The following is a 17,550-nucleotide window of genomic DNA, read 5'->3' on the forward strand; positions in this document are numbered from 1 at the left end:
ATAGAACAAAAAGGTGGAGGAAGGACAAATTTGCTCTTTTTGCTTAAGCTGGGACATCCATCTTCTTCTGCCCTCATAGATCTATGCTCCTGATTCTCACACCTTTGGACTTAGACCGGGACTTACACTATCAGCCTCCCATTCTTTGGACTCAAACTAAACTACACCACCAGTTTTCCTGATTCTCCAGCTTGCAGACAACAGATCTTGGGATCTCTTGGCCTCCATAATCATGTAAGCCAATTCTTACCTCCAAATAAGGTCACACTCTGAGGTACTTGGGGTTAGGACTTCAACTGGGAGGCGAGGGAGAGACACAATTTAATGCATGATGACATCTTTCATTAATTTTGTTAAGAAGTCAGCAAACTGATTCACGGTGTTTCCTAATCAAGGCCTGCTTCTCAGATGAAAACATTTCATTCTACAATGGAGACCTACCTATTTGCTGAGTGTCTAAGATGATAAATTATTTACTTCAGGATAAGGATCTAAAGCCATGGCTACATACCTTCTCTAGACAGCAAAACATTAGGTACCTATATTCTTTTTATAGAATTACCTTTATCCTGTAACATACATGTCATCATTTTTCCTTATATTTAGCTTGGGAATAAAAATTTGTCACACTGATACAGAGATGTGGAAGTTTTTAGATTTCAAACTCAATTCTTTAAGAAACATATTTATTGGCTATCACTCACTTCTGCATCAAGCTTACCGACTGTTGACACATTTCCAAATCAGAGGCTTTCATTAAATTTAAAAAAGCTAGTAAGTATATACACACATATAAATAAAAAATCTTATATATTATACATCTATATAACATGGAATAGGAATGAAGTTTTTAAAAGTAAAATTAGGGGCACCTGGATGGCGCTATTGGTCAAGTGTTTGACTTGATTTTGGCTCAGGTCGTGATCTCAAGGTCATGATCTCAGGTTCATGAGATCAAGTCCCATGCCAGGCTCCACACTCAGTGGGGAGTCAACTGGAGATTCTTTCTCTCCCTCTCCTGCCCCTGCCCCACATTCGTGCTTTCTCTCTCTCTCTCTCTCTAAAGTAAATAAGCAAATCTTTTTAAAAATTTTAAAAATTAAAAAATAAAAGTAAAATTAAACTTTTTTTAAAATTCTTACCTTCTTAGCAACTCAGTATCCTTATTTTTGTTATAAACTGTCTTGTCATTTTAGAAATTATAAATGTTCCACATAGAACAGATATATGGGTGCATGGGCATCTGTCTCAGGGGGTACATTATTTGTACCATCAAAAAAGTAGAAACAGCCTGATGTGCACCAAGAGGAGTTTGTTAAATCATGAGACAGCAGAATGGAACACAATGCATGCGTTGAAAATCACGTTTTTGAAAAATATATAATGTCATGGGGTAATACTCTTGGTATGTTGTTAAGTGAAAAATGGGTTACAGAAGGGTTCGCATGATTCTGATTTTAAGACTACTTGCGCATAAAAGTATAGGCAGATATTCACCCATGTGTTAATATGCTTTTATCTCCAGGTACTGAGATTGTAGACAATTTTTTGTTTCTTTTGGGTACTTTCCTTATTTAACTTTTTCCTGCAAAATGCGTGTACCCCTTATAAAATGAAAATATGACTTTTTTTAATAAATGGAAATTTCCTTCTGAAAGGTTCTTGCCTTAGACCTAGCACCATTCATACCATAGGGTTACTGTATGTTTCATAGATGTTGGTACTGGACTTCTAGGGGATAATAGAAGGAGAAAATAAGTATAAAAATAATTATGTACTCGACACTATAATGCAGTCTAGGACATTAAAGGAAGCCCTGATGAAGGACTCAGCATTTGATTTAGGTCAGGCCTTGATGACAAAGTATCTTCTCAATGAGGTAAATAGGTTGGACAGAGGAGGGGTGTTCTTGACATAGGAAAGGGCAAAAGTAAACAAACATGCAGCAACAGGCCGAGTCTCCTCTGAAACTAACAAATGGTTCAGTATGCTTCATGCCTAGGATTTCTAACAGGATGCCAGGGGACCAGGCAGGAATATTAGTTAGGGGGATGAATGGTCAGAAAATTTATTGTTCAAACCAAGACCCTTCAGCAGTGAAAGTGGGAATGCTCAAGAGCTACCAGGAGACAGCAGGCTCAGGAAAACCAGGACCTATGGGCACCCTACAAAGGCCCGGATCACACCGGCCCTTAAATGCCAGGCTGAGATACTGGAACTTTACACGCAGAATCCTGGAATCTCAGAGTTGGAAGGAAATGTTAATGCCCACCCAGCCTGGCCTCCTCTCTTCCTGCTTCTCCAACTCTTCCAAGAATAGTTACCAGGTGTTTGTTTTTGTTCAAATATCACTGTGACAAAATGCTCATTGCTTGGAAGAGCTCTGTTAGAAAACTCCTTCTTGTATTAAAGTGAAATTTATCTCCCTGTATCTCCCACCCCTTTGGCCCAGCTCTGTCACCTCAGAGAGACAAGCACAATGCTAATCTCCCTTCCACATGAGAGTGAAAGATGGGAAGACAGACATCAGAGCCCTCTAGGTCTTCCCCTTGGCAGGGAGAGGTCCTGCAGCCACCTTCCTACAGCATTCCCACAGGGGGTCTCTATTTGCTTTGTATCTCCTAGTAAGCTTAATTGTTCTACTCTTGTCCTCTTCCCTCTACCATGGGGGTTGGGGTCACCATCCTCTTTTGTTTATTTCACAACACCTCCCCTCACCAACCATCCCTCCAGCCCAGTGTCCATTCTGCAGCCAGAATGATCTTTCCAAAACTTAAAACTGGTTGGGACCCTGCCCTGCTCATAACCTTAATGATTCCCTTAATGAATCTCTCCTAGGGATCAATTACAGCTCCGCCACATGAAGGTCCGGGCCCTACCACCACTCTCTCTCTTCTTTCTCATCCCCTCATCTCTCTGCTCCCCCCCCTCCCTGTTTCAGTTCAGCCTACTAAAGGCACTGTCACCTACGTTTGGAACTCTCTTCCCTCCACCACCTGCACCTTGAGAATCCTAACTCAGCCTTTCGGTCTCAGTTTAAATATCACTTCCTCTAAGACGTTTACCCTGGTCCCACTAAGTCTGCATTAAATATTCCTTGTTAAGTAGTTCCACAGGGACATAAGCTTCCCCTATTAAAGCTAGTATAACATTGAATTTAGATCAGCTGCTTATTCTTCTAATACCTTTGCTGTATTGTGAACTCCATGAAAGCAAGTCTAACTTTTTTAGCACCGTTATCATTAGCATCTGGCACAATGATTGGTACATAATAAATGCTTTAAAAATGCTAATGGGTTAACATGTATCACCCAGAACTAGATATAATTGATATGGTCTGCACAATACAGAGAAGAATGACTGTCACCTTCCATGATCTATATTCTATACCTTTTAAAATAAAACCTAACATTATTTTAGAGGATACCACTCACTATTGATTTACTGTCAGTTTAATTGTATGAAGTCATGACTTTTATCTTAAACTTTCCCTCTGTCACTTCCTGCCCCTGCCTCTCTGCCCCTCCTCCCTTCCCCTCTCTTTCTCCCTTTTCCTCTCTCTACTTCTCACTTCCCCACACAGATACACCCAATGCTTTGCAATTGACTTTTATGACCTATGCACAATACATTTTATATCTATTTCTGCATACCTTCCCACAATGCAAAAAGCCAAAATAGACTATAACTGATTAATAGTTTTTGCGCTCCTAATCCTTACGCCTTTTTCTAAGTAAGTATGATCAATGTATCATGCCTTCATGGATGTCAATGATATTGAATAAAAGAGGGATAAGAACAGAGCCCAGAACATACCACCAAAGACATCCACCTGTTAATCCAATAGCCTTTAACAAACACATTTAACCAGGTAGTAATTTAGCCCACATGCATCCTTCTAATCCAAGAATATCCTAAGATCTGGGCCCTTCCTGAAGTCAAGGTTTTGAACTGATTGGTGATAATTAGGTATAACCCTATTCCAGGTGCTTTATTTTAGTTAAAATTCCCAACACCCATTATTCCTTTTTAATAGATAATACAACTGTGATTCAGAGAAAAAGTCACACACTAGTGAGCGCCAGAGCAGGAATGTGAGCCCAGGTCCTGTGACTCCAGGTTCAATACCACACATTACACTGGGATCCTCTCAAAAGAGAAAATATGCTTAATTGGATGTATGCTGGCTCCTACTAATCACCACCTACCCTCCCAAATATCTGCCGAATGAATTAATCCTTTGACTAGAGATTCTTTTTTTTTTTTTTTTTTTAACCTTTGACTAGAGATTCTTAACCTGAGGTTCATGTCAACTCAAAGGAATCCAAGAGTGGACTTGTATGAACTTCCTGAAAGTTTACAGAAAGTGCCCTGTGCTGCATCTTGTCCATTTTTACTGAGAAGAGTAATGTCCATCCAGATCTTGAAAGAACCACGGCTCCAAACAAGAACAACTTGCAATTTCGATAACTCTCTATCGAACGTAATCATCACTCACCTCCGTCTAGAGTTTCAGACTCACATACTTCCCTTTTGGAAAACCAAAGCTGCATTTTCTCCTCTCTAGTCTCCCAAAACCTCTCCCACACTTGAGCCACCCTTAGAGATCTCCTCTGCTGGTCCCTTCCAAGGTCTTGCAGACCTGGTATCAGATGATACCAGCTTGTGTCTTTGGTAGCAGCTTAATCAAAAGACTCTCCTAGAAGCCCACCTATCTTCCCTATGGCCCTCTTCCCCTGCTGGCTTCCAGCAGCAAAGGATTCCTTCGCCTTCACAAACCCAAAGCAAACCTGCAAATCGCTCTTCCTGCAGCTGTTCCGGGTCTTGAACAAGGTTAGGTAGGTGCAGGGAGTAATCAGAGAAACTCATGAGTTGAGATGTGGACTGGAGAGTGAGCTGGGAGACTTGGGGGAAAGTCTAAACCATTCCTTTGTTGAAAAGGTGAAGACCATGCCTTTTCCTGATAGTCATGGTTGACCTTCGCTCTTCATCCTTTACCATACCGTATTTATAGATTGTATCTCTCTTGTCCTATTCAATGCCTGAACATAATAGCCATTGACAAGAATGGCACAAGAATTCACACAAAGTCACTGAGCATCCCAGTTGGGTCCAGGTAATAGGCTCTAAGGATGTTAAGACAAAAAGGGCTGATCCCTGCCCTTGAGGCGTTCCCGGGCCAGTAGGAGACAGACAAATAAATAGATATGTGCAAGAAGGAATGGCAAATGCTCTGACAGAAGGAATAAAGTAAGCTCTGGAAGAATATGGGAGGGCCACCTAACCCATTCCGGAGGATAGGGAGCAGATGGTCTGGGTAGTTTCCAAGAGAAAGTAGCTCTCAGCTGAGTCTTCAAGGAAAAATAGAGACACAGACCCAAGAGAAGGGCAAGGAGAAAAGTCATGTTTCATAAATAGCTTAATATGCCTAAATTTGCAAACAATGTGCATAATATGTGGAGAGGAAGGAAAGGATAAGAGATGAGATTGCAGGGCAGGGTAAAAGGCCCGTTGTGGAGAAGCTGTGCACACTGGCACAACATGGAAAAAAAAGAGGAATCTACTGAAGGCTTTTTAGAAAAGATCTGTATGAGATTTACATTTTAGAAAGATCATTGGACATAGTGTGTTGGGTGACAAGATAGAGGGCGTGGGATGGGTAGGACTGGCCCACGAGTGGGAAACTGTGACTCGAATGGAATGTGGAGAGGTACTGACTTCAACTAAGACAACGGCAGGTAAGATGGAGACGCAGGGATGTGTGTGAACTGTATGAAGCGGGTAGAAGAGAGACTTGGTGCAGTAGAGACTCGGGGACTGATTAGGGGTGAATGAAAGAGAGGAAGTTACTTAGAACGATGCTGCAGTGTCTGGCTTGGACCTGGGGCATGCCATTTGAGTCGTGGCGACTGGAAGAAGAGGAGCAGGCCTAGGAGGAGGAGGGAGAAGACAAGTTCAGTTTAGAACACGTTGATCTAAAGGTGCTCCCCAGGACATCAAAGTGGAGATGTTTCATATAAAATGTTGGTATTTAGGAGAAAGATCAGAATAAGTGGCAGATTTGTATGTAATGGTTGCAGCCTTGGGAGCAGATGAGATTTCCCAGGGGACGAAAAGGGAAGCGAATCGAGGATTCTCTGCTGAAGGGGAGACCTTTAAAGGCCTTAAATCGTCACTGAGAAATTCAGAGGGAATCCAGGACAGAGTCAGGAGATAAAGAGGGGGTGGGGGAGGGGACGACCAAGGGTTCAAAACGACACAGAGAAGCCAGAGAAAGCTGAACTTGCTCTCGGGTTCAGAGAGGTCTCTGGTGGCCCTGACCAAGCTCTGCCTGCAGAAGCCAGGGTAGATGCCACCCAAAGGGGTGTGAAGCAGTCCCTGGGTCCTGAGGGAGTGGAGACAGCCAGCGTCACCCACTCTCAAAAAGTTTGGTGGGAAGGTGGAGGACAAAATGGAGATGGGGAAGAGCGGAAGCTCCGTTAACATCTAACCAGCTGGAGTGTGGAGAACCTCCTATCCTCCATGGATCTGAGCATGAGATAAATACATCAACAAATACCACCGCCGGCTTCCCTCTCCGTCCTGCTGAGCGCTAGAAAGGCTTTTGTTTTCACTCCCTTTATCAGTGAGAAATGGCTCTGGGCTTAACCTGTTAAAATGAAACCAGAGTGTGGCAGGGCAGCAGTGGAAACCCTTTGACCCACCGGCTGTGCCCACTGCCCCTTCCCATCCTCCCCACCTGCTCTGTTTGCCCTGGGAGATTTCCAAGTCCAGATCGAAAGCACCCCTACTCAGTGGAGACCCCGGACTCCCTCAACGCTTATCCAAAATTAGCCAGATCCATTTGAAAGACTTGTTCAAATAGTTAAGTACAAAGGGCCGGGAGAGACTGGCTTGCCCGCTGTGTGCACGCCAATCAAATCTTTCCTTTGTGGAGCACGGGAGGGGTCCCGGCCGTGCGGAAGGGGCTCCCTCCATCTGCGAGATGATTCTCTTTCCTTTGGACACAAGTGTAGGATCCTAGAGAACATGACTGAAACAGATGGCTTTAAAAATCCCCATCCTTCCTGCAAAGCCCTTGTGCAACAGGTAATAAACAAAACGCGGAGCCGCCCGCGGCCCGGGGAGGAGACGGCTCACAGCACCCTGAGCCTGCCAGTGCCCGGGGGAGCTCCCGCTGGGCACTCGTTCAGGCCCTTGGGCGAACGGAGACTCGTCCACGACCCCTCTCCGCAAGTCCCACCGGCTCGTTTTCCAGAGACGAGATACACGGTATTTACAAACCCACCCATTTCCCTGGCAACGAAAACTCGAAACGAGTTCAGCTCTGCATCTTGCGCGCCTGGAAATTGCTCCAGCTGAGTGCACGGGAACGGAACCCAACAGGGACCGTTTTCCGGCAAATCCGGAGGCCCTTTGCAAGGTTTCCCGGGCGGACGGCACAGCAGCTTGGACTCGGGAGCCCCAGCAATGGAGGACGGAGAGAGAGAGAGAGCAAGAGGCGTCTACCGTACCCGATCGGCGCGGCGGGTCATGCTGCGGGCGTCTGGGCGTCTGGTCCGGCCCCGGCGCTGCGGACACGGCCTCTGCTGCGGGCCGGCGGACCTGTGAGCTCTGCCCCGGGACGGCTGCCCCGGGCTGCTCTTGTTTGCACTGGGCCGTTTGCTTTTGGGATTTCTCCAATGCAGATGTAGTCAGGGGGCCGCTGTCCCGGGGGACAATGATTCCATTGGAAGCTGGCCTTTGACAAGACTCACACATGACCTTTGACTAAAATGGCTTTGGGGAAGGAAAGTGTCCGGAGGCTGAAGATGGGGGCATCCAGGGCAGCCGTCCACATTCCCACCCCCAACAGTGCCAAGTTAATTTTTCATCCCGTAATCTTTCAAGGAGTTTCCATGAGGTTTGATTTGCCATTCTCCTTCATTCCATAGGATTCTTCCCCTGCTTCCAAAAGGGTTTTGCTGCACCAGTTTCCTGCCCTGCTGCTGCTGAGTTCCCTGAATTAGCCCCTCCAGGTTAAACCTGGACAGAGATATACTGGATAAGTTCCTCTAACATTTTTGGGAATAATACCACCATTTCCCCCCTCCGTTAGAGCATGCTACAGTTTACAAAGCGCTTTTCACAATCCTGCTGTCATTTGGCCTCTCAAACAATGCCGGGGAGCCTCGCCGATTACTACCATCTTACATAGAAAGAAACAGAAGCTCCAGAAAAGTAGGGTATTTGCCCAATCATCCCACCAGAAAGTGAAATCTCAGTCCTCTAAATTGGCAGCTTGGCCACTTCCACAAAGTACCCACCTCCCTGCTGGGTGACCCACAGCTCAAAGTCAATTATAAAACATACACACTGTAACACATAATTATAACATGTACTATAGTAGTAGTGGCCGCAACTATTTAATTTTTGAATTACGGAAGTGTTAGAAATTGCTATAATATAATAGCTGTTTTGGTTCATGATATCCACAGATGTCTCAAATCTATTGAGTACATTTTAATTGCCTGATTTTTCCCTTTAGCCGCTGCTAAAAGGAGGCTATGGGAACCAGCCTGGCCACTCTGAGTTAGGGGCACAGACCATGGGTTCCTTAGGCTGCTACAACAGTCCATCACCAGTGATGGTCAGGGCCTGTTCCCCTCTCTTTTCTGGGTCCTTCCTTCCAGATGATGAAAGGGGACAGGGGTGTGGGATTGTCAGCAAAGCCCTGAACAAGGAGTCAGTATCCCACAATTTTATTGTGCGGAGAAGAGCAATGATGGTCTATAGAGCTGCCCTGGAGACATCTGGTGTGTCGGGTGGTATCGCTCTCATTTTTTCTTCAGCTTAGGGAAGGGGAGAGGGGGTGATACTCACACTCATTCTGGAAGGACTATAAGAAGTCAGCCAGGAGAAGAAGAGGAGGAAGGACATCCCTTGAGCCAAATACCACCTACAAAAGCCGACCCGGTGCCCTGGGCAACTGAAAATAATTCCTGCAGGCAGAGGAGCTCAGTGTGGGAGGCTGAGCCTGGAGAGGAGGGCGTGGGTTTGGACTCTGACCAGCCTCCTGTATCACTCTAGAGAACCTGGACATCATCCTGCAGTGCTGAATGGGTTAATACAGCTGGTCTGGGTTATCAGCGCTCATGAAAAGGATACAAGAGTCATATGTTGTCCCACAAGAAAAAAAGATCGACCAACCTAGCTTGGACGATGGACATTAGCTTCCTCAGACACGTGCGGTTCTTCCTCCTCGCTACAAAAACAGAAGCGAGCTATTTGACCTCAGTGAGCCTCAGTTTTCTCATTAGTAAAATGGGGGTTATGGTATCTGCTAGGAGGATAAAATAAAATTATGTAGGTAAAACCTTTCGCTTTTCTTCTAAGACACAGTAGCATTCAATAAAAGGTCGCTCTTGTTCTATTAAAGTACTTGGATGTGCGCAGTGCCTACCACGGAGAAATGAGGAAACAAGGACAAAACGAGGAGCTCCGTCCCTTCCAGTTCTCTCATCCCTTCTCTCCACCACACTCTTGATCTTTGACTCATGAAGGTTTGTGCTTTGTTCTCTCCCCTTGTTATCTCTCAGCTCTTCGACGTGACTTCCTTAATGACCCAGTCTAGACTTTAATATCAGTTTCAATCTCTCGCTCCTTCCGAACTCGGAGTTTGTTCGTTTCCTTGTCCTAAACCACTGCCATACCCATCTATCTGCAACCCCCCTGAGATGTAGTTATCTGCTAGCGCTACACGTCACCACACAGCCATGTCCACTGGTACCACCATTTACGCGTGCTCCGCAGCCTCGCCTGGGCGCCCACACCCACACTTGTGATCTTTCCAAATGTCCCTGACCATCCTATCTCTCCAATTACACAGAGTCACCCTTCCCACCTCCTCAGAACTCTGAGCTCACTGCCACCTGGCTCCCTTTGAGCAAACAACCTCTTCTCCCCTGACAGAACACTGTAGAGATCAGGAGGGAACACTACTTCCTGTCTCTGCACTAGAAATCGTATTTCCTGCCCCAGCTCCTTCCCTCCCACCTCAGAGGTGCCCCTCCTTCTGTGTGCTTTGGAATCCCCCTCTTCCCATTTCCTCTGGAACATTCTTTGATCAACCATCACCCTATCTTTCAGTTTCTTCTCTACTGATTTCATTAGTTCATTTATTTGATAAACATTTATAAAAACAACTATAACATGCAGTCAGCACCTTTGATTCTGGGCATAAAAGGATAAATAAAACACCATAAGCTATAAACACGTTCAAGTCTCTTCCATACAATGAACTCCTTTTTCCTAACGTGGCTGGAATATGTGCCTGTTCCCTATAATGACAACAACAATAAACACACACACATACACATACACACACACAAACAACCCGCCACCTGCCTGGAACATACTTCTCATGAATCTTCGAAGGCCAGTTTTTCCCTTCAGAACCCAGTTTAAAGTCACCTCAAAGAGACCATCCTTGACTGGCCAATCTAAAGAACCATCCTCTCCCTCACTGTTGGCTGTTCATCTTTAGTTACTTCATATTATTTATTTCACATTTTAATGAGAGACTCCTCTGTTTGCTTGCTTGTCTATTTTCTGTTCCTTCCACTAGTCTGAATGCCTATGAGGTTTGGGACTCTTTTATTCACTGCCTTATTCCCAGTGTCCAGGGTGTACCTAGTAGGTTCTCAGAAAACCTTTGTTGAATATAAACTCCCAAGTGCCAGGACCATCTTTGCTCTAATCTTTTCTTTTTTTTTTTTCATCTCCATTATACAGCCTACTGGTTTCCAGAGCTGACTGCAAATAGAATTCCCTGAGGAGCTTTGAAAAATTCTGATCCCCAAAGCACCCTAAGACCAGTTACTCTGGGGCGAGACCCAGCTATCAATTCTTGTAAGCTTTCCAATCAATTCTAAAAGCCAACCCTGATACCACTGACCTAACTTCTGCCTTATACATAGGTGAGGCTCCATAAGGAAATGAATGGATGAATGAATGATTCAAAAAATGGTGTCACCCAGCTCCTGCTTATCTTGCAATCCTCTTCTTCCTGGTCTTTCCACACAATGGGCTGTTATCCAGGCACACAAACCAAAAGACACTCACCTGTGCTTTCATTTCTCCAAGCTTTTGCATGCTGCTATTTCTTCCTAGACCACCTCCCCTACGCCATCTTGGCTATCTGTCACTGGTTTCCCTGGTAAGGCCTAGGTTTGGGCTCAATACCACACCCTCTCCCAGGTCACCCCAGTGTGCCCACAGAGCTCTGAGCCTCCTCTCTCCTTGCATTTATATCTGTGAGAGAAGGCTTGCTGTTGTGTCAGGACTCTTCTTGGCGAGAGACGGTGGGGAGGCTTCTTGTCTCCCTCATGTGTAGCAGACTCCCATCCAGAGATGGCACTCCACAGATACTGTGGAATGAATTCACAGATCAACAGATCAACACATGGATGAATTTTTAAAGAGATAACCCTATGTTTATTTTCTGGTTTTTGTTTTTGATTTTTGTTATTTAAGAGCTGTATTGAGTTATAAATCACATAACACACAATTCCTCAATTTAAATCGTATGACTTAATGGTTTTCCAGATATTCACAGAATTATTCTAGAATTGATATTTCTGGAATATTGCTATTACTCCAGGATGAAACCTCATATCCATTAACAGTCACCACCCCAACCCCGGTTGTCTCCCCAGCTTCCCAACCCTAGGTAACCAGTAACCTATTTTCTGTCTCTATAGATTTGCCTACTCTGGACACTTCATATAAATGTAATCACCTAAGAACTTTTGGGGTGTGTGTGTGTGTGTGATTGGCATCTACTTCCACTTTTGAAGACCTTTTTGGCCACAAGCATCCCTTTCACATTGAGTTGATATGACAGAATACAGACTCTGGAAGACATCTTGGAGGACAAACCAAGGCAGTATTTCTTGGACCCTATTACACAGCAATCTGGTAAATTGTCCCAATTCCTGAGCTGGGAGAAAGGAGATAGAGAAGCTAAGCTACACCTGCTACCACAGAAGAAAAGGAAAGGGGACAGATCCCAGGATGGCTCAGCTGTGCCTCACCAGCCCTGTCTGAACTGCCCCATTGGGGCAGGACCTTCTGTGCCATAACGACTCCATCTTGAGGGCAAATGGCCTAGGTCAGACTTGAGCTTTGCCAGGCATTAGCTAAAACTCTTCATTCCCTGCCTCCTCATCTCTTAAAAAGGAGGATAAAAATGATTCTTGTCTTATAAGCACCACATCATGGTATTGTTATCGGAGGAAATGAGGGGATGCATATCAAGTGCATAGCACTGCACCTGAGACATTATCAATGCCTGATAAATATTTATGCTGCTGTAGCTCTTGAAATTTGGCCATAACGGTTTATATATCATTCTTCTAAGTAAAATTTAATGTGGAAAGAGGGCTCTGGTGCTTTAAAACATAATGCAAGCCACTATTCTAAGAAAATTTCATACACCATGCACATACCCACTGCCAGATGGTCATCTGCACCCTGCTTGATGAGAGTGGGGGACAATGGCAAGATTTAGCTGAAGCTGAAGAGGAATTATTCATGGGAAGTGGGGGAGGTAGTGGGTTAGGTCCATTTCTGGCATAAGAAGCTGACGGAAATAACCTCGTTCTTCCCACCAAATGTACACTGGTTCCGCTAGCAAGCGGGGGTTATAGGCTCCATGGACCTGAAGTCCGCACCCATTTCTTTCTTTCTTTTCCTTCTACTGTTCTTACATACAGACCTGCCTGTGGCAGCCTCTGCTAAGCCCTCCCGGGGTGTCTCTTCGGTAAATCTCATATCAGCACCTGGTGGCTGACCCTTGGTGGGCTATCTCATGATCAGACACAATCATCAGTAGCAAGTAGCCACAGGCTTTACCGATTTTGCTACCAGCTGGTCTGACACTTATCCTTCCAGCTCCCAGGGCAGCTGTAAGCATCAAGCGTCTTGGTAGACCCTCGTCTGATCCACTGCTTTGAATGGTCTTCCCTGCACATCTGGCCAAACTCCATTCGGATTCTACTCAACTGTCTCTTTCTTGCCTTCCTCCCCTCTGTGATCTCACAGTCCCCTGGACGTGCCTGTGGGATGGCTCTCTAGCTCCGGTTATCACCTGGATAGATGACTGTGAACAGCTAAAGCACAAGGACATTTTTCATTTATCTTTGTGTTCCCCATGAATAGCCCTGGGCCAAGCACACAACGGACATTCCTCTTATTTGAAAGATATATATCGAGAGCCTACTGGGTGCTGATACTTCAAAATGCCAGTATACATAGAAGCTTGGGATGTTCACCCTGAAAGGAATCTTGAGACAAGGAGGCCTGGAAAAGGTCGTGTCTTACTAAGTGTGCCAGTGCCTGAGTAGGGAAAATTTTGGAGCTAGTATTCAACTCTCTCAACACCTTGCTCTTTTATGATAGTTTTCCCCCCCTTTAGTTAAAATAACAGATTTTTAGTGTGTTTAGAAAACTAGGAGAAAATATGAATGATTATTTTGTTCATTAATGGTTTTTTGAATTCGAGAACTAGCCCTGAAAGCACCCCTGAGTTGGTGACTGAGGATATGAACACAGATCAACCCAAATCTGCAGTATAGCTAATGTCACTAAGGTCTGACTCTGTGCTTCTCACACCCCCGCCCTGCTAGCTCACATCTCACCCACGCCAGGCCAGCCACGGGCCTGTAAAAATTTAACTTGATGTGATTGCACAACCGTGAAAGCCCAAATTGCTTTTTGAGGTAATGAATGAGATTCTTTAATTGCCTCGTGAAAATGTTTCCAGTGGGAGGAAATACAGAACAAGTTGTCACAAACATAAATGTCCCTGTCAGGCTCCGGTGAGGTTATTATACTATTAAAAGACGTAGGGGGCACTGATTTGGGGCCAGCTTGGGAGACAAACAGAATCTTGTTCTGTTTCTCTTCCTACTTCTTTGTTGAATTTCTATGCTAAGAATCCTTTTGGAGGTGATGGGTAGGTTTTTTACTTTGACTGGTGTATGCATATGTCTAAACTCACCAAATCATATCCATTAGATATGTACAGGTTTTTTATATCAGTTATAAGCTGATATAAACTCAATAGAGTTTTTTCTTTTTTTAAAGAAACTATTATTTCATGAAGTTGAAATCATGGTCCAGCAAGCCCAGCATTCTGTGTCTCTCAGAAAGGCAGACTTTTGGTAAGAAGGAGCAAGACTATGATTCCCACCTAGCTTCTTGAAGGCTGCTGCTGAGTTTCTCTTAATGACTCATGATGGTACTAATTCCAGTGAATGCCACGACTTTAGGTTAGGCCACCATCATCTCTTAGCTGGATCATTGAGGAAGTCTCCTTGACTCCCAGTTTGAAGTCTTCTAACTTATCTCCCATGCTACAGCCAGAGTGAGGGCCTGAAAATTCTAACCTGACCACCTAATTCCTCTGCTGAATACCCTGCAGGGTTTCCCATTGTGAAGATAAAGGGTCAGCTCCTTAATATAATTTAGCAATAATCTGGTCAAAGTGCTGTCTATAGACAAAAGTGCTGCCCATAGCTAAGGAGTTGACTGAGCTGGAGCCCAGTCCGTGTTCCACATGCTAAGCCATGAGCCCTGGCACTGTCCCACCTCCTCCTAAGACCCAGGAAGGATTAGAGGTGCCCCTGGAGGGCCTATTACTTCCTGCTGTAGACTCGTATCTAATCATCCCCACATCTGCTTCTATTCTAACCTCGGGCACTATAATCCCACCATATTAGCATCTCAAAATTTCCCTCTGTCTTGCTTCTGACCCTTTGTCCATGTTTTCCACACTTTAACTTCTCTTCATTCTTCTTTTTGTCTAGATAAGTCACATTTCCTTTCTGCTCTCCACTTCAACATCACCTTCCCTGACCCTCCTTGGACTGTGTTAAGTGCTCTTAATACATGTTCTCAAAACACCCTGTGTTATTTCATAACAGAGCACTCATTCTACAGTCTTATAATTGCCTGTTTATCTGCCTTTCCTTGAGAGCAGAGACTGTATCATAGTATTCTGTAACCTCCTTGTCTAGGTATTCAATAGTTATCTGTTGATCAAAGAAGTGAATGAATAAAAGGATGGATGCATAAATATGTTACAAAAAAAAAAACCCTTGAACTCATGTTTCCAATAAACATCACATTTTGACTGAAAGAGTTCCAAAACTTATTACTTTGTCTTCAATCTATTTTTTTCTGCCTTCACAGAATGCACTTGAAAGGATGGATCTCTAGGAATTGGGAATTCATTTTAGTTCATCCAAAACCACAGCTTCCCCATTTTACAGAGCTTTGGATGTTTCCAAATGAAAAGATGGTCTTTATACAGTGTCTTCACTTATGAGTTCTGCCTACCCTCCCCTACCTTGGCACCCAAGGCAATGGAGTAGAAGGCCTTGGAAGGCCTTGAAAATATTGGCATTCATCCTGTGGGTGACAGTGAGTTCATGAAGTGTTTTAAGCAGGGGAGTGACATATCATATTTGTGTTTTCAGTAACTGCTTGAGCAGGGAGCTGAGAGAGAAAGCTACTAGAACAGTCAAGGCAAGAGATGAAGTCCTGAACCAGAGAAGGGATCATGGCAATGGACAGGAGGATGCAAAATCAAGAAATCTTTAGGAGAAAAAATATCTCTTGGATTTGATTAATTATGGTTGTAAATGAGGGAGAAGAATCATGGATGATTCCAGCGTTTTGAGCTTCAGTAACTGGGTTGCTGCTGGTGCCATGATCTGAACTTGGTACTGTGAAGATAGTGAGTTCACTTTAAGATGTGTTTGGTTTAAACTATGGACCTTCATACGAAACCAAGGTAGAAACCATCTCTGTATACCCAGTTTCCCGCATATCTTATACATGGTAGGTACTCAAAACGTTTCTTGGATTGAATTGAAGGTGCAATACATTCTACACACAGAATTCTCAATATCTAACTTCAACTGTGTGTTCTGTCAAATTCCAAGCAAAGACCCATCTAACCATACTGCTCTATATTAACAGAATATAACATGCATCCATATGACAAGCTCAGAAATTTCAACCCCCTGGAAAGTATGACTAAGAGATTTTACTGCAATAATAATTTTCACAAAGTGGTGGAAGGAGTCAGGAAAGGGGATATTATAGCAACCACAGATAGGTCCCGGGCTACTCTTGGCTTGCAATTTCACTACAAATTTCAGAGAAACCATAAAAGATTCGAGTGAAATCTGGTTGGTTGATTAGAAACATGTGAAGGAACACCAAACAGGCACGTGGTTCATATTTCCTACTCTGAAGTTGGCCAAGTATTAATCATCATCCTCCCTGTGTTATTCCAGAAAACAGAATCACTCCAGCTGGCCTTTTGGAAGGACAGGACCTGGGTCAGGAGAACATCCACAAATCTGGGACGTGCAGAGAGAAAGAATTAGCAAATAAATGCCATGCTGAACTTTCTCCATCTGCCTCAACAGTACTCCATACCTTACCCTCCACACCCCTGCCCTCAGCCCAGTCCACACCTCCATATGACGAAGGAAGAGAGACTTGGGGATAGAGACTCTCAGTGAGAACACTGTTACTTCATCCTGAATCCCCCTTCCTCCCCAGCACACAGATTCCAGAATGGAACAGGCACAGGCTTGGGAGCCAGAAAGTCCCAAATTTGAAACCAAACTCCACCATTTACTTTGGTTGATTTACCCAACCTCTTTGAGCCTCAGATTTCTTCATTTGCAAAACAAGGCTAATAAGACCTACTTCGAAGGGTGGAGACCAAACAAGGTAATTTATGTAAAACACAGACATGGATGTGATATCAGCAAACATGTATTTGGAGCCTTCCTGCCCCTTCCTTCTGTATGATGACCTGCCCAAGCAAATGTGAAGCCCAAACTGTCCTTGAACATACATCCCACTCACGGGAGTCTCAGAGGAATGGTTCCAGTTTACACAGCAACTGGAGACCTTATTGAGATGCTGTGCAGAAGATCAGTTTCATCTAGTCCTCCTGGGACTCACAGAGCAGGTGAGAGGACAACAAATCTGGCCTCCCTCCGATGAAAGTCCTATGAGAGCAAGGAGGACAGACAAGCTCACGTGGGGTCTCAACGGTCAGGTCAGACCTCAGAGATGAGGCGTCATTTGAATTGGGCTTTAATGGATGAGTAACATTTCCTGGGATAGACCCAGAGACTTCATACAAAAGTGGTAAATGAATAAAGACACTTCAGGTCATGATGTGCTCAAGAAACAATAACTCGTTAGCTATGGCTAGAGGAGAGGAAAAGGAAAGAAATGCTGGGAGATGAGATGGGCAAGTTCAACTGGGTTAGTTTGTTAAGTGTTTTTACCATGATGGGCGGAGCTTCTGGAATGAATCCTATAAATAATGCAGACACGTTAAAGAGATCTGAAAATTTCTCTTTTGCGTCTTATTGTATTTTGGTTTTAGCGTTTTTCTATTCTCACTATGAAAACCAAACATACACTAAAAAGTATTCAAACAGTACAAAACAATATAATAAAAAATGAATCTCTGTC

General features: G+C 44.2%; 1 protein-coding gene across 7 annotated transcripts in view; it reads right to left on the minus strand.

Annotated features, from left to right (window-relative positions):
* The window catches only part of ENPP2 (ectonucleotide pyrophosphatase/phosphodiesterase 2), a 107,386-nt gene extending 99,538 nt beyond the window's left edge, over window positions 1–7,848 (minus strand). For 3 of the 7 annotated variants that reach the window (XM_057307712.1, XM_048212448.2, XM_057307710.1), the window contains exon 1: window positions 7,515–7,767. In XM_057307712.1, the coding sequence (XP_057163695.1) occupies window positions 7,515–7,535 (21 nt within the window). In that variant the 5' untranslated portion in view covers window positions 7,536–7,767. Of the gene's footprint in view, window positions 1–7,514 lie in introns of all 7 variants that reach the window. The other 4 variants (XM_048212449.2, XM_048212447.2, XM_057307706.1 and 1 more) reach the window with 4 other exon arrangements.
* Between the last annotated feature and the right edge of the window lie 9,702 nt (window positions 7,849–17,550).

This window comes from Ursus arctos, unplaced genomic scaffold (assembly GCF_023065955.2).
Source record: "Ursus arctos isolate Adak ecotype North America unplaced genomic scaffold, UrsArc2.0 scaffold_6, whole genome shotgun sequence".
In the NCBI taxonomy this organism is placed as follows: domain Eukaryota; kingdom Metazoa; phylum Chordata; class Mammalia; order Carnivora; family Ursidae; genus Ursus; species Ursus arctos.